The sequence below is a fragment of the Pleurodeles waltl genome, chromosome 6, assembly GCF_031143425.1.
Source record: "Pleurodeles waltl isolate 20211129_DDA chromosome 6, aPleWal1.hap1.20221129, whole genome shotgun sequence".
Taxonomy (NCBI): Eukaryota; Metazoa; Chordata; class Amphibia; order Caudata; family Salamandridae; genus Pleurodeles; species Pleurodeles waltl.
The window spans coordinates 701,102,675-701,127,305 of record NC_090445.1 but is presented as its reverse complement, the minus strand read 5'-3'; the positions used below and the strand labels follow the sequence as shown (position 1 = coordinate 701,127,305).

The following is a 24,631-nucleotide window of genomic DNA, read 5'->3' as shown; positions in this document are numbered from 1 at the left end:
CTGACGCATCTGTAAAAACATGCACCATGGAGCTCTGTATTGTAAATACAGCTATCCATTGTATTGTTAGTGGATCGTAAGGCAGTATAACAAATCTGACGCTTGGGGCCAGTGCGTCATATTCATGTAAATGATGACCTAGGTTCTGGAGTGCTGGGCATATTACAAATTACATATTACATATTACATATTATTTATTACATATTACAAATATCACTGCCTGTCTCCGATCCCCCTGCCGCTGCCTCCCCTGCGGCCCCACCCCCTGCACACACCCATTGGCCCTCTCTTCCTCCTCCCAGCTGCTCCACCTTCCCACCCCACCCTCTTAATGGCAGCTACTAGCACGCTGGAAGCGTGCCAGAGGCAAGCCCGTCGGCGCCCGTCCACGCCCGGACCGCACCCAGTGCCAGTCCCCCTGGCCCCCCAGTCCAGACCCCCCCAGACAACACTATTCCACAGACACACTCCGCTCCCTCAACCCAGGAACACGCCCCGCATGCACCTGAACCAACCCCACACACACACAAGGACCCTTCACCTGTTATGCCTGTTGTTTTTCCTGCTCCACCTCTCACACCTCTGACACCCACAAGCCACACACCACCCCCACACCAAATACCACAACCTCAATACAACAGGCTCACGCACAACCCCCACACACCCCAACAGGCCCCACCTAAAAAAAAAACAAAAAAACAACTCACCCACTACAATACCTTCAAAACCCACAGGCACCCACACCAACACCACCGCACAACACAACAACAAGACCCCCACAACCATCTCAACTGCCTACTCCTCAACACCCGATCCCTACATAAGCACGCCATAGAACTCTGGGACCTCATCACATCACACTCACCTGACATCGTCTTCCTCACAGAAACCTGGACAAACCACTCATCTGAGCCCCACATAGCCACAGCCACCCCTGACGGATACAAACTCCAAAGCAAAGACTGCCTAAACAAACCAGGGGGTGGCATTGCCATCCTGCACAAAGACACCATCAAGGTCACCACCAACACACACAACACCCTTGTCAGCGCAGAACACATGCACTTTCTAATCCACATAAACAATGATACCACCCTCAGAGGCACACTCATATACAGACCCCCAAGGGCCACGCCCCCATTCTGCGACACCATCGCCGACACCATCAGCCCTCACGCACTCATCTCCACAGACTACATCCTCCTCGGTGATTTCAACTGTCACCTGGAGAACCCCCAAGACCACAACACCTCTTCCCTCCTAGACAACCTCACCAACCTCGGACTCAAACAACTGGTTACAGCACCCACCCACTCAGCAGGACACACTCTATACGCAATCTTCACTTCAAGCCAGCACATAACCTACACCCATACCACCGAACTCCACTGGACCAACCACCACTGCCTCCACTTCTCCTTCGCCAACACAGCACCAACTACACACCATGCCCTACCGCTTGTGGGACAAGATCCCCTCAGAACACCTGAACTCCTAACTGGCACAGAACCCCCCCCGCCCACACCAACAACCCCAACACTGGTCCCCACAACCTCACAAATTGGATAACCACCTGCGCAGACACACTCGCCCCCTCAGAAAAAACATCACCACTGCAACATCAAGAATGCCCCATTGTTCATCACTGAACTCCACGACTCCAAACGCAAATGCCACAAAGCTGGGAAAGCCTGGCGACAGGAACACTCAATCACTAACTTCTCCACCCTCATAACCACCATTCGCACTCACCACCAACTCATACGCACCACCAAAAGAGCATACTACAAGCATCCCCCCCTTGCAATCCACCGCCACCAAAATCATCTGCGGTGTCCCCCAGGGATCCTTCCTCAGCCCCACCCTCTTCACCATTTACATGACCGCGTTCGCCAACATCCTCCGACTGCACAGAATCACCACCCTCTCCTACGCAGACGACACCCAACTCATCATCTCTCTCACCCACAACTCTACTACCGCCAAAACCAACCTCCACTCCGCACTCCTTGACACCGCAGCCTGGATGACAGCCAACCATCTCAAGCTCAACTCCAACAAAACCAAAATAATAATTTTTGGACCCAACAAAACCATATGGGATGACTTCTGGTGGCCCACCACCCTAGACCCCGCTCCCACCCCTGCTAACCACGCACGCAACCTCGTTATCATCCTTGACCCCTCCCTCTCCATGACCCAGCAGATCAATGCCGTCACCTCCTCCTGTTTCAACACCCTCCGCCCGCTGAAAAATACCTTCATATGGATTCCCTTAGAGACCAGAAAGACCGTCACCCACGCACTCATCAGCAGCAGGCTAGACTATGGTAACGCCCTTGACGCCGGCATCACACTCAAACTCAAACACAAACTCCAGAGAATCCAGAACACAGCCGCACGCCTCATCCTAGTTCTTCCTCGCCAAGAACACATCTCACCACACCTCAGATCCCTTCACTGTCTCCCCATCGACAAGAGGATCACCTTCAAAATCCTCATCCACATGCTCAAATCCCTCCACAACGACGGCCCAACCTACCTCAACCATAGAGTGAACTTCCACACTCCCATCCGCCACCTCCGATCTGCCGACCTTGCCACAGTCCCCCGCATCAAACGCACCACCACAGGAGGCAGATCCTTCTCCTACCTTGCTCCCAAGGCCTGGAACTCCCTCCCCACCGACCTCCGCAAGACCAAGGATTTCCTGAGCTTCAGAAGAAAACTGAAGACATGGCTGTTCGAACAGTAACCTCCTCCCCCCCCAGCACCTTGAGATCCTAGCGGGTGAGTACCGCGCTTTATACATTTTTTGATTGATTGATTGTTTCAACAACATGGTTTATGTTTTGCCCTTCAGCAATCCACAATTATATCTTTGACCAAGATGTCAGTGAGTTGAGTCCTGTAGAGAGATTTGCTGAGAAAATGGGGATAAGAAACACATTGAGGCTCTGATGAGAACGGTGTCATCGAAAAAATATGTGAATCAGCCTTCTAAGAGCAATACACTGAGAAAAATAAATTATTTAATCTGTAAAAATGAGACCATTTTGGATCCATCCATTCTTTTTATTTTTCCCCTAGAAGTAAGCCAGTAGCAAAAATATTTGTGAAAAGGTCAGGCAAGGCATGTAAGACATCTAGCCTACACAGACATTCTCCCTCTGTTGTTACAAATATGAGCATCATCATGGCGCCTCTTCAAATTGAGGCATTGTGCAAACCAATTCCTGCTTCTGTTCGTTGTGAACCTACTGTGGTTTGTGAAAATTGCTTTGCCATATTGGCTGAGCCAGATCTTGTTTATCCTGCTAATCTCACCAATGCAAATAGCTCCTCCTCTTCTAAAAATGTCACCCAACAAAATCCGTTCTACTGATATAGTTGAGGTCATGAATGACCTTAAGATCGGCATAGCAGAACTCAGGGCACAGGTCAAAATAGTAAATAACCAGCCTGCAGCACTTATACAGCTGCTTTGCCTAAATCATCAACCTACCATAGGTGATGATAGTCAAGGTACAATAGACAAGAACTGCCTTTAGCTTTTTGATGGCCACTCGGAATATCTGAATCCAGCTCAAGAGGTGATGTCACCATGGAGGAAAACTCCTAGTACTGACAAAAGTTAGACTGCATGTAGAAACCCATTTCTTATTCCCTACAAAATATCCCACTCGTCTATGAAGGCTGACAGGATTGCTGTTGCACACTGGCCTGAATCTGCTGCTCAATATCCATTAGAACATGGCACTACCACTAGCCCACGACTTAGTCTTGTGCATCTTGCCAGAAAACACCTCTTAAACACTTTTGGGATTATAATCTTGGTTCAGGTGAGGTTGTATATATGCACAATGTGGGCAGATTTTCACATGGAACAATAGAAGATAGAGATTCTTTGAATAGCAAAGTGATCTATTGTAATGTTCATAAATGCATTTTAATGATTTGCTTAGACGTTGTGAGGGACACACGCTTCTCAGTGCCCGCAGGCAAATTTGATTATGTTGAAATATTATTGTCATCAAGAGCCCTGGCTGACGGGCTAATAACTTTGGAGGCTCAGTCATATGTCCTGTACCCACAACTGTTTGTTTGAGGTACCTATGCCTATGGCAAGAGATGAATGTCAAGATGTTAAAATCATCACCCCAAGACCTTTCAGAGGAACTTTGTTCAGTTGTGGAAAGAGCAGATTGACTATGTACAGTGGTATTTCGGGAACCTCCTTCATTACCTCTCACTAAAATGTATGATTTATGGAATATAATTTCCTGGAACATTGATGGCCTGAAATCTAAATTGTTAGATACAAGCTGGGGGAATTTTATTGAGACATTAGACATTTGTCTATTTCAGTAAATTTGGAGCATGGAGGTAGATTATAGATCCGGTTTAATTGCTTTTGTATTGAAGCTATTTAGCAGGGGAAAAGGAGACCAGTAGGTGGGCTAATGAGCTGGATGAATACAAAATTTCATTGTAGAATCAGGAGACTTTCTATTAACTTCTCTGATATTCTTAACCAATTGATCAATTCAACTGGCTGTAAGAATCTTTGTATTTTCAAAATTTACCACATGAACAATGATCAGAATAAGGAGTCCAGTATGCTCACTTGCCTTAAGTCTTATAATTATTGCAACCATTCATTGGGGCCTGCGATAGTTGCAGGTGACTTCAATGACACATTTCAGCCATTTGATAATTCATAATCCACCAATACATAGGAAGAAGATGCCATATGGGGTAATCTAAAACTACACTGTGCACCAGCCCTTTCTACCGAACTATTGGGGATTAAAATTAATTTGGGTCTTAGAACCTGCAATGGCCTTTCCCCCTCTGATGTAGTAAGTGTTCACTCTTTTAAGTGGTTAAATCTATCAAGTAGAATAAACTAAATTATGATTGCTATTCAGTTGTGACGATACACGATTTACATGAAGATCCTCAAGAGATTTGACAGCGACCACAACTCCCTAGGCCTAACAATTAAAATAAACTTTTCAATTACCTACTATGTACATAATTCTACACTCTTTGGCAAGATAAGTCTCTTGAATAATAAAGCGCATTAAAGTGGCCCCATCTAAAGTCAAACTAAGTTTAATGTCCCAAATCTACAGCAAAGTGACAGATACCATTGAACAAATGGGAAACAGAGGAACGTCTCATTGAAGTATCACAAAGATTTATTTGATTATCTTCTTAAGTCCTTCACTGGGAAATGAAAAGACACATCTAAAAAGAAACCCAACCACCCTTGGTACAACAAACATTTTAGTATAGCTGAGACAGCCTTAATAAAATCTATTAAGGACAAAGATCAGGCACACATACATTTGACAAGGAGAAATAATCATTTAGAGTTATCCAAAGATCTAATTGGGAGACTTAAATATGGAATGACCTGATGATCACAACCAGAAAAAGAGATAATTACTCATTTTTAAACATAGCAGTTCATGGTAGCAGTTGGAAATTGGGTTATTAGTTGTGTGGCCAGCACAAATATTAGTTCTGCAGTTGTCTTGAGTGGGAACCAAACACCCCATTGTAGCGTTTGTGTCTCACAGGATAGCGAGGTGGAGCAGTTGAAGGCCTACTCCAAGGAGATGGTGTTGGTTAGCAATCTCCAATCCCTGGCATGCAATAACAACACCCAATAAATGATTGTCCAGTCAGCCCTTTTTTTTTTAGAAAAGAGAATACATTTACTATGCACACACTACTAAATACTACGCAATAATTTACAAATATACATTGATAGATGGTACATACCATGGCTGGCCTTGTACAACAACTGGTGGCCCCTTAAGGGGTTCACCCAAACACTTGAAGAGTGTTCATACAATCATGGTGTAAAAAGGATATTACCTTGGCATGAAACATTGTCATCATTTAAATAATGATGGATCAATTAAACATATGCAATAATCATAAAACTTATGCAATAATCATGTAAACCCAATAAAATCATCTATCAGAAATAAACCTTGCATTTGGACATTCTTTCTACATTGTAATGGTCGGATCAGCCCAGAGAGGGTAGCACAATAACAATAACAGTTTTATAAAGCATTGTAATAAAAAAACATATTCAACTCCTAGAAGGGTAACCACATAAGATATCATTGAAAGGCAATTACATCCAAAACATTACAGTATAATTATATATTCAACCCCTAGAGGACACAATGCACACATTCTCAAGCCTTTAAGGCCCACAAATAACAACTACTCCCAGCTGAATAGCAAAAGCTGCAGCTATAGGAGATCTTGAAGAAAAAAATAAAGGAAGCTGACGTTTTTGGGATTTCTCCCAACCTTGGGTGGGGACCCAGAAGATGATCTAGACAGAGAGAGCATGTTGTGCTGAAGGTTTTGGTGGAGGTCCCATCATCCTAGGACCACCACAGGCAGATTAATGAGTGACAGTATAATTCCAGAGAAAGGCCCTGCAATGCATTATGGGACAAGCTTCCTGAGTGCAGTGAATATTATAGTAGCAGCTCTCCCACTTTGCCGGGGAGAGCTGTGGTTTGCCCCGCTTTGCTTTTATGAAGGGGATGCCCAGAGATGGTCACAGTTGGAGGGAAACAAGGGGAGCTCTCCCCTGGCTGCCTTCGCCAGCTCCCCTGCTGAAAACATGACCGTTACAAGAGCCGGCAGTCATTGGGTTGTGTCTGGCCACTTTTGTGGGCAGGAGTGCTTGAAGGTGGCCGCCTTCTGCTTCCCCCAGACATGGCCATGGCAAGCGGGGAGTGCAGGTCATGGGGGGTGGGGCTGTGGTGGCCCTCATCCCATCCTTCAGGAATGCCATGGGGCTGGGAATGGGATCCTGGCCCCTAGAACAGAGATTCACCTAGGGAATGAGGTCCCAGACTAAATAGGCAAGCGGGGAGGTGGTCCCACGCAAGACCTTTCCCCAATTTTCAGACTATAGCTTCCTTACACTGTCCCTAGGCCTGGAGAATTTTACCAGTCCTGCAGCAGAGCCCCACGCGCTTCTTAGGAAAATTAGGTCAAAGGTCCTAAACTTTAGAATGCCATAACTCCGGACCCATCAGGCTGATTTGGACGATCCTTGGCTTATTGTACTCCTGGTGGTGAGCTCTATCCAGTTGCATTAATCCTCCTCACCCTCAAAGCACTTTAAGCCTTCAAAAGTTTTTCCCCCTGGCTCCCTGCATCAGTTCTCCTTTGTGGCTTTGTTGGTGGGTGTAGAAACATCCAGGGCTTCCTCCACCTGGTCCTCAGGGGGGGTTAGGGGCCAGCTTCACTGACCCTTAGGAAGACACACTCATCTTAGGGTAAACTGGACAGATTCCTGGGTCCTAGGTTGGGGTTGGGGTTCCTCCTTCCAGTGCTCCATGGCAGTCCCAGGATCCAGCAATGAAGCAGGTAAGAGAGAGTATACCTCTGTGCAAGAGTTATAAAGGTGAGAGAGGGTTGTAGAAGACAGGCACCCCTAACCAATCCTGAGGTGCCATATCCCTCTCCACCCCTCTCCCAACCGTCCTGCATGGTATGTTGGGACAATTCAAAATGGTGTCATCAAGGAGCCACTGGTCACATTAGATCCTCTACCCTTCGCTGACATCACTGCCAGGGACGTGTACACTAGTACATCACAGGTGACCTGCACACTAGTACATCAAAGGGGGCTTGGAGAAGTGCGACAGATATGCGATTGATACAGAGCATTCTACCCACCCCTTTCCTCCTCAGGAGCAAGGAGAAGTCGGGCTAATTGCTCCTTTTGTGTGGGAGCAGTCTTTGTTCCTGCTGCTGAAGAGATTTTAATTACTGGACACAGCAGGGCGATAAGAGGCCTGGACTCTGATCCTGAGCTAAGCCTGGGGAATATGAAAACTCTGAATACCCCACAAGATGTACAGTTAGTATTTTGGAAGTGGCAACTATGATTTTCTTGCACAGGTTATACTTTAGTTCAATACGTCAATGGTCTCTCCAGGCCCAGAGGATGGGCTCTAAGGCAGTTCGCTCCCTAGGTGTATAAGAGAGTGGCACTATAGGTAAAACAGTAAAGCACACTGACTTCTCCCCAATAGTGTACACTTCACTACTGAGGCCTTTTACAGGTGAATAGCTATACCTACAGTGTCCCCACTGCTCCAAGCTACCTGTGCACTGTCACAGGGCTGCACCCAACAGTCATCTCCCACATGCAGCCCACATATGAGTGCCCATGCGTGAGCACACATGTTCATCTGTGCCCAGCCAACTGCCCCTTACCCTTGCTGTGTCGCAGTGGCCTTACCTTAAAAGGCGGGCATTGGAGGTAAACATGTGCAGTCCATTTAATGTGTGATTACCATGGGTGAGACACCGGTAATGAAGCTCACCCACAGTAAAAAGTACAAAAAACGGGTGATCAAAAAGGCAAACAAATCTGGTCGTACTGCTGAGGCAGAACCTGTTGCAACAGCAGCCGTCACTCCTTACCAAAGTTGATCATCACCTTCAGCCCCAAGATTGGATTGAACATTTTCAAGGTCTGTATTTGGAAATTGGCAAGTTGCCAAATGCTAATGACATGTTAAGACCCTTAGACATTACCCTGAAGAGCTCCCCTGATGCCCTTGCTTCGATAATTCTTGGGCAGGCCCCTGGATCAAATTCCGTAGTCGGAGACCTGTATGCTTCATAATATCTTATATGGAGCCCATATCTCAACCTGCTTATGAGTTTCATTTTGACGGGTGGTGAGCTATATAAACCCTAGGCACAATGCATTGATTATCCCCATCCACAAGAAAGGCAGTCATGATGACCCTTGAAATTATAGGCTGATTAGTTTAATTGACTGGTTACAGAAGCTTTTCTGTCACCAATTTTTGGGGAAATTTATTGAGTGGGTTAATCATAATAAGATTATATTTGATTTCCAAACAGTCTTTCGTTCGAAAACCAGCACAATCGACCAGATATTTCACTATACTTTTTTCACTGGAAAGCAGTAATATAAGGAAAGTTCCCGTTGTATGTGGCATTTGTTGACCTTAAAGTAATGTTTGAATGAATTCCTTTGTCACAAGCTCTGAGGAGTTCTGGTGACCATGAGAGTCCCTGGCAATATGTTATCAATCTCAATAAGTCTACAGGAGACAAATTATGGCCGAGTAAGAACTAATAGGACTAGTCACCAAGTAGGAGATGACTAGTCCTATTAGATTAGGGGAGGGAGTTTGCCAGAGATGTATTTTGGCCCTACCTCTCATCTCTTTATAGATCAATGATGTTGTGAAATATCTAGACTTCCCTGGCAATGACTCCCCGACAACAAGAGCCTTATGCTTACCAGTGCTATTGTGTGCAGATGATAGACTCCTCATCTCTAAAAATCCTGCAGGGCTGCAAGCTTTTACTGACCATTTTTTTTTTTACTTTGATCAGAAAGGGGGATGGAGTTGAATGCTAAAAAACAAAGAGCCATGGAAGAAAAAGTTGTGCAGCGCGGTGCTGCACCAAAATTTGCAGCACTGCGCTGCTTCAAGTTAGAAATGCAGAGATGCGCTACATTTAGGTGAATATGGGGCACCCCTGCTTGTGTCCCTTCCTGCACTATCATAAACACTAATCGAGCTTTGGCACTTCTGTGTGTGCTGCACAATGTAGCACACACAAAAGTGCCAAAGCGTCATTTTCAAATGATTGTTTATGTGCAGGAAGGGACACTTTCCCGCACAGAAACAATCATTTCTGGCATTTTGCTCATTCTATGCAGCACGCATCGAAAAAGCAAAAAATTAGGAGGAATAAAAGTATTCCTCCTCATTGCGCCCTGGTAACGTCACCCCTGGGGTGGCGTTAGATTTTGGAGCTGCCTCAGGTTTACGAAATCTCGTGAAACGGAGGCAGCGTTGAAATTGCATGCCCCTTCCATGCACAGTGCTGCATGCAAAAGGGGCCGTATTTACAAGGTGGTGTTAAGCCACAAAAAGTGGCTGAATGGCAACTTGTTAATAGGGTGCAGTGCTTAGCGCCACAGGAGCCCTCCTGGGATCAGTCTCAGGGGAGGAAGGAGATGCCCCACAACCTATTTTGAACGGTTGATTGGGAGAGCATTGCCCATTACCATAGGAAAGTTGTGCCCTGATCTCTGTCCAGGGCAGAAGGGTTCTGCCACATTGGAGTTTACTCAGAATTGTGCACTGCATGATAGTTTTCAGTCAGGCAACTAGAATGTGTTGTAAAAGTGGGAAAGACTGCCCATGGAATCTTTTTTACACATTGGTCAGGGAGTAACCCCTCCAACTGGTAAGGAAATTAGCACTTTAACCCCAGCTTCTCAAAACACTTTCTGGATCGATGGCAGACCAGAAGATTTGACCTGCTGTCCATGAACTTTCTGGAGACCTTAATGGCTGGCCCTGTACCCACGCGTAACCAATGATTAGAAGTGGACTATAAGGGTGAGATTGTTGACCTCCTTTGTGGAAATATTATTGAGCTGCAGAAAACTTGTCACAGAAGCCATGTTAAGAGCCCTTACGGTACACCCTTCCTCCCTATGAGCTAAAAACATTTTTTTACTCAATCATTGGTTTGGAGGAAAATCTTATCAGGAAAATCAAAGAGAGTGTTTAGGCCAAGATCATAACAATTGTTCTTAACATATGCCACCCATGGGATAGCTTTCCAATTGTCCAACTTTAGGCAATCTGCTAAGACTAAACTGGAAAAAGCAGCCTTTAGTGTGCCTCAAATTTTAATTCATAATAACAGGGGGGCCGTGCTCATGAGGTCCTCGATATAGTCTACTTCTAATTCTAAGTGGAGAACCAAGCTAGCTGTGCTTTGGAGTAATGTCAGCAAACAGCATAAAAATGTGTTCTCAGCAACTTGTAGTCACCCTGAAGGAGAACAGCCCTGCACGCCAGCACCATGGACCCCAAGAGAGAGGAATTGGCTTCTTTACAGCTGCATCAATTCCCTAATGGGTTTGCAACCAAGCTGATTTGCAAATCTAAATAGGGCATCAGATACTACCCCCAATTTAAGTGCTCTTTGGGCAATCATTCTCTTCCCTGACCCACGTACATCAAACAGAATGCTCAAATAGCTAAAGAAATGCACCCTCATTACGTGGGTTCTCCCTATCTGAAAAACCTTTGATTTTGTAGTTTTGGGACCACGGGTCAATAAGAATGATTTTTTAAAAAATATCCATGAGCTTTAAATTAGACATGAAATCATAAAATCCGTTCAACAGATTTTGTGTGCCATTAGCTGTTAGTGCCAAAAGAACTGTTTCATTTGCACAGAGGAGGACCGGGACTGCTTGTAGACCAAGATGTGTAATGTCCAAACTATATGGCTCTAGATAAGTATCGACGGAGTTGAGCACAATAAGAATACAAAATATGCAAGAATGTAACCTTGTCTCACACCTCTGGATAACCTGATTGAGTATGTACATTCCCCAGAGAGTGTGTAACGCACCTTTGTAGTTGTATCTGTATGTAGTCTTTGCACCAAATCCACCACTGTGTGTTCAATACCAGTCTGGTCCATATGGTCCAAAAAAATTGCCTAGTCCACTATATCAAAAGCACAGGAGAGGTCCATAAATGCCATATGGAGGGCACCTCTCCTGGCTTTGATGTACGTGTCCCATATAAGAGTTAGATTTAGAGCTAGGTTTACTGTTCCTAGACTAGATCTGAAGCCATATTGTAACAGCCTCTGCCCAGGTTTCCAGTTTATCTAGAATCACCTGACCAAGAATCTTTACAGTGGAATCTAATAGGGAGATTGAACGATAACACATGGGAGAACTCCGATCTCCTTTTTTAAAAATTGGGATAATGATGGCCGCTTTCTATGAGTCCCTCAAATTGCCTTTAATGGCCGCCCTTAGGACATTGGTCAATAGAGGGGCCCAGAAATCAATATTATGTGTATACAAATAAATTGGTATCCCATGTCAAAGGTACCTTATTTGAAGAAAACTTCATCAGATGCAACATCAGTCTTGCTCTGTTGAAGAATTTGCAGCTCCAAAAAACAGACTATGGTGGAAATCTTCACTGAGAGAACGCATGAAAAGTATCCACTAAACAAGAGCACTTCAGAAAAATTAGAATTTTCCTGCTTGGAGTTCCTACCAAAACCAATTGCAATACAACTTTGTGAGAACTTGGTTGGATACAGACTTCAACCTGTCCCACTCGAGGATTTTCACTACAATTAAAAAGACTAAGGGCGAAATTCATAAAGGACATCTGCACTTATGGCAGAGGCCCTGCAGTAGTGACAGGAAAACCACACTTATGGTGGGACCTTCATACAGCTTTTACTCATTGAGGACCTCCGGCAAAAGTACAGGCACCCATCACAACTGTGGGGTCTCAGCTACGAGCACAGAGGCCCTTTGTGAATCAGCCCCAAAGGAAGAATGTATAAAATCTAACTGGGAAGGGCCCCCCTTAGCGTAGCCCTCTTTCCATCATGATTGCCCATAAATTACGCTGAGGTACTAGTCAACCATGAACATTTTTCTGCCTTAAAACTTTTTAAAAAATCATATCCCAGTTCCCCTCCTTGGATTTTAGTGGTTTTGGTGTATGCTTGCTAATCAAATGTTTTTTATTTTTTAGAACTTCAGTGTGGGAGTTGTGTTTTGACTTTTGACTGTTTTCCTGATATTTATCTCTCTTGTGTGCCATAGCTACCAATGTTTGGTCCCAGGTTTAACTTGTTGAAACAGTCTGTTTGACTTGATAGGCTGTGGGGACTTATTCATTGGGTAGGACTCACATTCTCCCCAAATAAAAAATAATTTTTTTTTACAATCTGCATATACTAGCTGGCACTGCTTATTGAACAAAAAAGCACAATAACCCACCATATAAATTATTAAGATATAATTATTTTTTACAGTTTTACTGCCAGAAACTCTACCCAGGTGCTCACCTGGCATCAATCCACTCTGAAGACGAGAATGACTTCCTCACAGAAATCACTTTCAAGAACAATAGTAATTACCCTGTCGTCTGGGTTGGTGGCAGTGACTGCTACAAGGTAAAACATTATTTTTTGTCTTAAAAAGTCAAGTAGTCATTAGATTTTTTGCTGATACACTTGGAGTTGCATGTATAAGCAAGATTCATTTGAAGTGCTCAAGATTGTGGATATCAGTATAGAATAATCAAACATTATACAGATGTGCGATCTGGGAATTCAGGTAGATACAGTAGCTAAACATTAATTACTGTAACACCTCTTACTAAGAGGCATATTATAGTCAAAACATGATTGAGAATATAGTACCCTGGACAGGATAGGAATGAAGTTTTTATTTTGAAGCTCAATTGAACTTTTGTTTATCTTATATCATACCTGACTTAATACACTCTAAGGAAGTCAGCCTTGAGGTGGAGAAGTAGTGGGAGAGTGTCTCAGAGAAAAGTATAGAGTAAAAATATATTCTGCCAACAAAATGTTTGCATCTCCCCAATTAAGATATCATCAAGATGAAAACGTGCATACAATAAGAATATCTGTGAATAAGACTCAATTTTGAGAGTCTCTGTCACAGTTGTTTCATTACAAATGAGTAGATGGTCTACTGAGCACATGTGAAGCACTTAGGGGCATATTTATACTCTGTTTGCACCAGATTTGCGTCGTTTTTTTTACGCAAATCCGACGCAAAGCTAACTCCATATTTATACTTTGGCGTTAGACCCGTCTAGCGCCAAAGATCTTGGAGTTAGCGTCATTTTTTAGCGTGGACACCTACCTTGCGTTAATTATATGCAAGGTAGGCGTTCCCTTCTAAAAAATGACTCTAAGGCATGTGCGCATTATTTAAACTTCCGTGCATAAATGACGCACAGGAGTGGGCGGGCCTTAAAAAATGGCGTCCAGCCGCTTTTGCGTCATTTTTTAACGCCTGGTCAGGGCAGGCGTTAAGGGACCTGTGGGCTCGGAAGGAGCCCAGAGGTGCCCTTCCATGACCCCAGGGACACCCCCTGCCACCCTTGCCCACCCCAGGAGGACGCCCAAGGATGGAGGGACCCATCCCAGGGAAGTTAAGGTAAGTTCAGGTAAGTATTTTTTTCCGTATTTTTTTTGTGGCATAGGAGGGCCTGATTTGTGCCCCCCTACATGCCACTATGCCCAATGACCATGCACAGGGGACATAAGTCCCCTGGGCATGGCCATTGGGCAAGGGGGCATGACTTCTGTCTTTGCTAAGACAGGAGTCATTTCAATGGGGGTTGGGTGTCAAAAAAAATGGCACAAATCGGGTTGAGGCCAAAATTTTGCCTCAGACCTGACTTGCCCCATTTTTTGATGCCCAAGCTTCATTTTCCTCTACGCCGGCGCTGCCTGGTGTGAGTCATTTTTTTTTTACGCACACCAGTCCGCAGCGCCGGCTAACGTCATCCAATAAAGAAGGCGCCCGCATGGCGCTTTGGAATGACGTTAAAATTTTTGACGCACAACTACGTTGGCGCAGTTGTGCGTCAAAAAGTATAAATATGGGCCTTAGTGTGAGATCTCTGTGATATGTAGGGGACCTAGTTAAGTAAAATTATAAAAACAACAGTGGTCCCTAGGGGAGAGTAGGGAGTATCATATATAATGAAATTAAAACAACATTTTAATATTTAAATTTATAGTAAGCCAGTAATAAGTAAAACTGCAACAACAAGTATACAGTGGGGTGTATGCAAGCATGAAGTGGCATAAGTGAGGAAGTAAAGAGAGTATTAAGGCAAAAGTGTGATACATGTTATTCAAACTTAAACTATGTTCAAAGACTACCAAAGCCACTGGCGCGTGAAGACCGCCAGTGCTGGCGATCTTCCTCCCACCATATAATGGGTACTGTCGGATTTCTGCCACACTTTCGGCAGAAATCTGACAGTAGTCGTGCTAGTGGGCAGAGGCTATCTGGTGGTTCTACCACCTGCCCTACCCCACCCCACCTGCAGTACACCACCCGCTTTATTATGGACCATAATATGTCCTGGCAGTGTCCTGCTGGTAGGGCGCTTCCGGTAGTGAAAGCGCCCCTTCCTGTTTCTTGCCGGATGACCTTCTGCCAGGAACAGGTAAGGTGATCATCCGACAGAGGAGGACGTGGGAGGTTGGAGGGTGTTATGTGTATGAGTGTGTGGTGTCTGCGTGTGTGCATGAATGTGTACATGCATGGTTGTATACGTTATGTGAATGTTGAAGTGAGTGCATGTCTACATGTAATTGTATATGAAGGTGTGTATGCAAGTGTTGAGGTATATGCATGTTTGTCTTCATGTTAGTATGTGTGTTTGAATACTTGTATGAATGTTGTTGTAAATGCATGTATGGATGCATGCTTGAATGGATGTATGAATGTTGTGATTGTGTGTATGGATGCATGTTTGAATATGTGTATGAATGATGTGAATGCATGTATGGATGTGTGTGAGTGAATGCATGTATGTAAGTGTAGGCATGTGGGTGTCCATGTGTATGTATGCGGGGAGGGGAGCGCTGTGGCTGAAGGGATTGGGGGTGGGGGAAGGGGAGTACTGTGGCTGAAGGGGAGGTGGGGGTCTAGTGCTTGCTGGGGGAGTGGGAGGGTGGGGGAGGGAGAGTCTAGTGCTTGCTAGGGGGTGGGGGAGTCATCTACTTGTGACAGGGAAGAAATTCCCTATCATCGGTAGCCTTTCCACCATGGTTTTCATAGTGCTGCTACTGCTGCGGAAACCAAGGTGGAAAGCTGGCTCCTAATACGAAAGGCGGTCTTCTGTGGACCGCCGGGTCAGATATGATCGTCTCCGGCCCGGTGGCTTTGACCGCCATGGCGGTATGAGTGGGGATGTGGCGAATTGGCGGATGGCAACCTGCCACACGCATGTGGTTTTCTGCACCGCCAGTCTGTTGGTGGTGGGACTGCCACATTTACCCTGCCGGTCAAAAGCCCGCCAGTGTCAAAATGACTACCTACGTGTATCACATTTCCATTAGCAAAGATAAACCCCATAAAATCCAACATATTTCAGTATAGGCTGTGTCTGTATATTCCCAATAATGGTTCAATCATTTAAAATGGAAAGATCATCATCAGGACCCGCTTCATGTCAGCCTAAGTAATTGTCAATCCATCAGAAGGATGTCTGCCAATGAGTAATTCAAGAAAGTGGAGGGTTACCCAAGTATAACCTTATCAGAGGTCCGAGGGTCCAAAAAAGCATAGCTTCAAAGGAAGACTGAAAACAATGTCAGGGCTGCAGGGTGCAGGATCCACCCTGCCAATTCTTAGAGGTCTCTGATATTTCTGCAGAGATACCACTGTTCAGCAAAGCTCCAACATGTGCCTTTGTGGTGACTTGAAATAGGCAAAATTTCCAACAGTATGCACAAAGGCGAAGCTGCCTGATGCAGAGGTAAAAACAATCTAAAGATGAGGTAACCAGAATATTACTCTTTGGAACTTGAATATCATCTTACCTAAAAAACACTGCTACATTACGGCAATCTCTCAAGGCAAGAGAAGGAATGGCAGGCTTCCTCTATAGTTTCACTTGAGAAAATTCGATAACAGTCTTATTTAATGTTTTTGGAGAAGCATGGAGTTTTGAGACACAGCAGTGTCATACAGTTTGTTGACCTCTGGAAATTACCAGCTTGCTTGACAGATATTATTTTGAAAGTTCAGGGAGCTTTAACTAGTAGCCATGTTAGTAGTCATAACTTACTTGTTGCATGTGGATTTCTTTTAGTATCAGATATGAATCTTCCTGCTGCATGAATACACTTTCTGAAAGTGAGTTGATCCGATTAGTAGAATCCTGTGAGGAGGAACTCCCACAGACAAAGTGGAAATGACAAGACATGGCATGGTTTGAAATCCTTCTTCAGAAAGAAGAGTATTATGGTCCTGAGTAGCTTCAAATAGTGACAAGCAACATTTCCAAAAATTTGAATTCATCGCATAGCCTACAGTTCTGCATAATTATTTGGCATTTGTAATGTTTTCATCACCCATTTGTGCTGCTTGAAGATGTATTGAAACATATACCAGACATGGTTTCTTTAGAGTCTATAGTGGGAATCTTTGCTTTTAGATGTTTCAATTTACTTTGTCTATGTGCCAACTAAAGTTGTAATTAGCTGAGACATTGATTAAGGAGTTGAGCAGACCTCATGGAGTCTATACAATAATATGGGCATGTATATGAAGAATATAATGCTAAAAAGAAATCTATTGGTTCCTAATATATTTTAAAAGGATGGATACTACAGTCTGTTTCTGACAGGATAGAAAGGATTCTCTGTATTTATCATGTTGGCATCATCAATAGGAATTGTTCTATGCTTTTCCTTGATTCTAGCATGCCACACAGGCTGTTGCCAGGCCTACATGGATGAGAAGGAAACCATCTCCCTACATCATTATCCACTACTTTTAGCACAGATGATTCAATGCTATGACCTCCAATAACACTGAAATTGAGTATGTGCAATAAGTGATTCTTTTTATCTGTTGTTTTAGTAGCCCAGCTACACACTAGGAGTTTTGCACAAAAAAAAGGGGGAAAGGGATGTGGAGGAACATTAACTTTTCTTTTTTGGTGAAGACTGCTTCGGAGGTATCTATTTTCAGAATAGCTGTAGGTATAATTGATAGGGATCAATTTAATTATGCTTAGCCAGTGTGACAACGAGATGGTGCATAGAAATAAGGCATTATAAACAAGACTTTAAGGGGTAATTGGCCAGAGTTGTCATTTTGCCTGGCAAAGGATAGTTGACAAGAAAGAAGGTAGAATGAATGTTGGTATATTGGACATAGCCCAACAGTAATCAGTAGTGATGGGTGTCACTATTTTACTATAAGATCTTGATTTTTGATGACCTAAAAAAGCTGTTATGTTGGTTCATTACATTAAGTACATTTTCAGCTATATTAAGTGGTGTACATAAATTGTATATTTGAGTTCAGATTACTTAAATCCCATTCGATAGAGCTGCTACGTTTCTTTCCTGTTTTACATAAAGGAGCTTTTATCTTGTTCAAAGTACATAATAATAATCACCTATATTGGTCTACTAAAAGAGTTGTTCTATCAGGCTATGATTTACCTTTAAGGAGGAGCTATATTTCGAAGGGAATATACTAAAATAGAGATGTGTAGAAGGGTTAGGTTTGGTTCAGTGTTCAAAATAGAAGTGTTAGGCCTGGCCCTTTATGCAGGGTCATCCCCAAACCGTATCCTTCCTCCTCCAATGTCCACTGAATATATTTTTGATGGCTTTAGGACTCTGCAATTTACCACTGCTACAACCACTAAAGTGCTTGTGCTCTCTTCTTAAAAGATGGTAACTTTGGCTTATCATAAATTAACATATTTGATTTGCTTATGTCTCTAGTAAAGTGCACTACATGTGCCCAGGGCCTATAAATTAAATGCTATTTGTAGGTCTGAAGCACTAATTCCTCCACCCACTTAAGTAGCCCTTTAACCATGTCTCAGGCCTGAGGAGGCTATAAGTGCGGTTTACACTGCTTTGCCGACCAGACCCAAACCTTCCCTTTTTATGCATATAAGTCACCCCTAAGTTAGGCCCTAGACTACCCACGGGGCAGGGTGCAATGTACTTAAAAAGCAGGGCTTGTACTTTTCAATTTTATATGTCCTGTTGGTGAAAATTTCCAAAGTTATTTTTGATTATTGCTAGGCCTACCTTTCTGATTGGATAATATTGAAATTAACTTATTACATTTTATACGTGTAACTCACAATCTGGAAGAGATACATTTTTTGATGATGTTAGTTTTTAAATTGCAATTCTGTAAATGCCACTTTCAGAAAGTGAGCATTTCCTTACTTTAGCCATTTGATGCCTAATGCCTGTCTCTGATCACTTGTCTGGGGTGGGTGACAGGTTGGCTTTATGTATTTCTCCTGGACAGCTAAACACAATGGGAGCTAAGATGTGACTTGACGAGCCATGATGGGCCATCTTGACATGGAGGGAGGGAGGTGGTGGCTACAGCCTCAAAGGTACACCTGAATACACTGTGTTCTGTCACCACAAAGGCCTGTATACCCACCCCCCCTCTGGGGTGTGTCTGGAGTGAGGGCGGGAAGGGCAGGACCTCTGTGCACTTCAAAGACCCACCTTTGAACTTGTCCCCACTTTAAAGGCCTAACTGGGTGTAAGTACTTGACTTCTGACACCATCAACTCAGTACACTTCTGAACCTGTTGATAACCTGTCAGGAAGAAGGACTGTTGTGCTGATGCAAGGACTGCCACTCTGCTGGACTGTTACTCTGCTGGATTCCTGATTTGCTGTGCTGACTTGCTGCCTGCTGCTATCTTGGCTGGGAGTGAGAAGGACTGGACATGCACCTCTCTATCTTAGAACCCAGAGTGACTCCAAGGTCCAGCTGACTGGTCTCCTAATTTGAAGTCTCAGGGACATAAAAGACTTCCACCAGCCTACTTCTGCACCTGGACTCTGCCAGTTATGAGTCTGCCCTACCAAGTGGTGCCACTCCAGTCCTGGACTCTTGGAAGTGGGCTTAATGTGCATGCTGCAGCAGAGCTGATGCATTCTCTGGCAACCCAACCCATTGTCATTGCTGCATGGATCGGAAGCGGAATATGTTGCCTCCCACTGCATGGGGGAAATCAGTGAATCTCATCCATTGTGGAGATGGACACCAGTGCATTGTTTCAGTTGCACCCGGCGTCTTTGTTGTCGAAGCAACCAATATTAAGGTACTTTTGTTCAGTGGGCCTCACTGGGTTCCTGTATCTAGCCTGCGCTCTATCGTGGTTGGTCCTGAAATTTTGACCCTGTCCCAACCTGCCCTGACCAGATATCCCCAGTTGACCCTTCTTGCTTCTAAGTGCTATTGTACAGTTTATTCTTTAAACATTCACATCTCAAGTTCTACTTACTTAATTTTCTTCCTTTTAGTCTTGTTTATTTATTAAAGTTTGCTCTATTTTTCTAACATGGCCTGAAATCTCTTTGTGTGCTGTCTTCACCTTTTTACTATTTGAAGTGTTGCACAAATACTTTACACACTGCCACTAAGTTAAGCCTGGCTGCTCTGTGGCAATCTACCAGAGGGTGAGCAAAGGTTATTTTAGGGTTTGTTTGACACTTACCCTGACTAAGGTTATGGTTGCTGTTTGACAAAGGGTTACACCCGACTCAACCAACAACCCAATTTCTAACAAGGGGTATTTAAGTGTAAAATAGTTTTGATCTGACCAGTCAATGACAATGGAGTTATCAGCTAAAAGTGTTGAGTACTGCTAAGATTAAGAGTTTAATTTAGAGTTTGACAAAGGAGTTACTTCATCACAACTGTGATGGATATCCCGTCAGTCCAAATGTAAACCCCACTATCTCCTAACGGATTTGTATTTCAGCAAACAGGATATCCATTGCCACTGTGGCAGAGAAACCCCTCTGTCAAACTCTAAATCAGGCCCTAAATGTCAAGTGCCATCTTTATATGTGCTGGGCATTGGCTGCATTGGAGCATGTTATGTCTCAGAAGAAGGCCATAAGTCCGAGGACCTTAGGAAGTCATTCCATTATATAATTAGATCACAAATTACGATACATTTATTTGATGTTAGCATTTGATAAATGTTATGCCCTATTATATGCTCTATTAATGGACATACAAACTAGATCTTCACAAGGTGGGTAATAAAATAGTTTATTTGTATGTATGTATGATGATATATAAATGTCTTTTTTAAGACATTGGAAGGTAGAATATTGATAGGTTTATATAGGCCTGAAGTGTATCAAGTTTCTATGCTTGGTAACTGCTTCTTGCCTGTAATGCCATCCTGGTCAAGTGTGGTAAAAGGTTACAGTGTTGGAAGGATGATATCTGTCAGGAGTTGTGGAGCAGAAGAGAACCATGCCTCTACCACGAGAAACAAATACAGTTTTTTGTCTAGGAGCTTAGCTGAAATGGTTGCAATGCTTGCCACCCAGGATGCACTTTTTAAAGAATGCAATTCATCAACAGTTAGCAGTCAATGAGAGACTGCCCAGGTTCCTGTTGGGTATAAATTTACTGAAACTTGTCATTACATTCTTTGTAATGTTATTTGTTCTATGGTGGCTTTTTCTCACTTCATTTTACAACCAACAACACTTTGAATTGAGACAGAATCAGGCTGGGAAGAATGTTTATTCTAAATGCAAATCATTAAAGAGAGTGGAGGCAAAATGTAGCTTTATACCTGACCATTAAACTATACATCTTCTATAATTTTGAATTCTGATGTGTATCCCAGAGTCCTTCTCCCGAATTGCTAAAACAAGTATTTTTTGTGATTTTTCAATTGTAGTTTGTCTACACCTCTGTGTCTAAGGTAAAAATGGCAAGTGTTGATAGCAACATCTATTTGCAATTATTTATTGCTTGATGTACAATGTTGTTTTTTCAGGTTTTTGGTAGCATTTGAAATACTCCAAAAGGGAAGATAACTTCATGATTTCATGAGTGTTGCATCTAGTGCCATATAGCCTGACCTGGAGCATTGGTATTTGTGTGTTATAGTATCCATGTGCTTAATTTGAGCCTGTGGTTGCCAGTGTGTCCCACTGGCTCTCATTTGTGGGTACATTCACATATTATGTTTCATGGGCTATTGACCAAGAGCAAGACAGAGAAAACACAGAAACAGCAAAGGAGTAAGAGAAAGGCATAAAAAAATAGCACAAAAGAAACAAGTAGGAACCAGAAAAGTGAGAAAAAGGGGCAGCAGTGTCTGGTGGAATTTTAGATTATTACTTTGTTTAAGTTTGAGAGTTTGTTGCTTCCTCATAAAGATTGTGGGTGTATGGGGTAACATATGATGGGTTCCTTAGGCACTTCAGCACTGCAGCACATCCAGGTAATACTGAAACAGGCCAACAATTAATTAATTCATTCACAATAAATAAGACAGACACATATATCTGTATTAGAATCACTTTTTGTTTGCTAACCTCAAGATAGGAGATATGTTCACAATTTACATGTAACATCACATTTGCCATGAATATTCTGTATTAGGAATCTATTTGTTCACTCTGTGTAGAATCTGTCATAGAACACCAGGGAATCGACTAACAAGCCTTTGCTGCTGTAGGAGCCACATGTCTTATTCAGCTTGCCAGGCTTTTCTCACAATCTGCAGAAGGTATCTGCAAACCTAAAACAAATATGTCTGGAGTACATTCAATACTTTCTTTTTTTAATTTATATTTTTATTTGGAGAAAACTTAGCCATTCTATTTGTGAATGCAACAGATCAGTCTCCTTCAGTGAGTAGCTCATGAGCTACTGGCAGCTCTCAGTGAACCCAATTAGAAGCTTTTTCTTGGTTAAATTAATATAATGCACTAACATTGAAAAGCATGTATTTTAAACTATATGCCTGAATTGTCAGAATTATTAGGTTGATATTTGAAGAAAATGGTTGAATTTTCAAAATATATTTAACGCTGATATTTGAGTAATAAGTTCACAGTGATGGGGAGACTATTACTGATAATATTAACTTGATGCTGAGTACACTACATTTAACTATTACCCATGTAAAGGCATCCCGCTTTGACAAAGCATTTTTTCACTTTACTTCTGGCAACTATGCCTAATGCAGGGAAGTGATTACTGTTAGTAATCATTCATATGGTGACCACTAATGTAATCTTGACTGATGTGGTTACCACTGCTTCACTAATATTAGTAGCTAAGGAGGATTTTCATTTAACACAAGTAACACGTGTTGGAATGTGGATTATTGGTAAGGGCAGGTATGTACCTACACTTAGAAACAGGCCACTAACCCCCACTTAGTTCCAGTTAAGTCTCAATAAATTAAACCCAGCTCAATCCTTGGTAGCTTGGCAACAAGTGACAAGGCTTAACGTAGGAGACAAGTGTATAAAGCATTTAAAAATCACAAAAGAGTAAATAAGTGAAACACAAAACACAATACAAATCCAATATGAATTTATAAAACTAAAGTACATATTTTTGTCTTAAAGATTAGACCAAAACAATTAAAATCAGATAAGGGGAACAAGAGATATGATTTTTTAAGAATTCATATTTTCTAGCGCAAAGAATCTAAAAGTGCCAATCTGGTGATCTGGTCGAACTAGACCAGTGCAAAGTCGAACTTTGAGGCTGACTGCGATGGCGCCGTGCTCGGCTACAGCACGCAGAAGGCCATGGTCAAAGCTTTACCTTCAGACTTAGGCCCTCATTACAACCCTGGCATTCGGTGGTAAAGCGGGGGTAGAACCGCCAACAGGCCAGCGGTAAAAAAAATGGAATTATGACCATGGCGGAAACCACCAACATAGACAGCCACTTTAACACTCCGACCGCCACGTCTTTACAAACAAACAGCATGGCGGTCACCGCCAACAGACAGGCGAAGGACAATGTACCGCCCACAGTATTATGACAGGCCAATCCGCCACCTTTTCCGCAGCGGATTCAACGCAAACAAAAATACGGCGGAAATAGGACTTGGAAGGGAAAACACTCACCTCTACATACCCCACGAGGAACCAGGACGCCATGGAGCTTGAACTCCTTGCGATTGTCTTCCTGCTCCTCTACCAGGAGCACGACCGACGGCGGCGACGACCACGGTGAGTACAGCACATACGACACAGGGGGAGGGAAAAGAGAGTGACACACACACGCAACACCCCCACCCCCACCCCCACCATAACCTACAACAACACACACACCAATACATGCTGAAACATTACATTTACACCCCCGACCCTCCCTGGAAGAACGCAAGGACAAAAGGAAATGATTGTAACAATTGTAATCAATAAACATCCATTATTCAAAAATGTATATACACTATAAACAAATATGTACACCAAGACATCAAGTCCAGGTACTGCACCTATATAGTCCGTGGACCACTGGGCCCAAAATGCATGGGTGAGGCCCACACAAGATACCCAAATGAAACGGAAAGAACACTGCAGGGGCATCAGATCCAAATAAAACAGGCACCTCAGGGGGAAGGAAAGGGGTGGCACCTCAGCCGGATGAGTGCACGATGCCAGCTCCACAAGGGGGCTCCATGCCCATTGATGTATCCTGGGGAGTGAAAAGCCACAGTCTCTCAAGTCTCTCCAGTGGTTGGGTTGCCCACTGCTTTATCTCTCAAGTGGATGCCTTTCTCCACTGGTTCTGAAGGGGGCTTTGTGCCCAGAGTGCTTCATCCTGCCTAGGACTGAAGCAATGGATGCCTTTCTCCACTGGTTCTGGAGGGGGCTTTGTGCCCAGAGTGCTTCATCCTGCCAAGGACTGAGGTAGTGGATGCCTTTCTCCACTGGTTCTAGAGGGGGCTTTGTGCCCAGAGTCCTTCATCCTGCCAAGGACTGAGGTAGTGGATGTGATACTCCACTGACGGTGGGGCAACATGGAAGCTGCCCAGGTCCCTGGAACTGACCACCAGCCACGTACGGATGACCACTGGGGATGGCAGCCATGTCTGCGGGGGTGCCACTGGTTCAGGTTGTCGCGGGGCCGCTGGCGGGGCTGGCGGCGGTGTCATTAGCGGCGGTGCTTGCGGCGGTCATTGTT

At 43.6% G+C, this 24,631-nt stretch overlaps 1 protein-coding gene across 1 annotated transcript in view; it reads left to right on the top strand.

Annotated features, from left to right (window-relative positions):
• Window positions 1-24,631, top strand: part of LOC138302026 (lectin) — a 151,298-nt gene that overhangs the window by 27,300 nt on the left and 99,367 nt on the right. Inside the window, exon 3 of the mRNA XM_069242443.1 lies at window positions 12,922-13,062. Within this exon, the coding sequence (XP_069098544.1) occupies window positions 12,922-13,062 (141 nt within the window). The remainder of the gene's footprint in view (window positions 1-12,921; window positions 13,063-24,631) is intronic.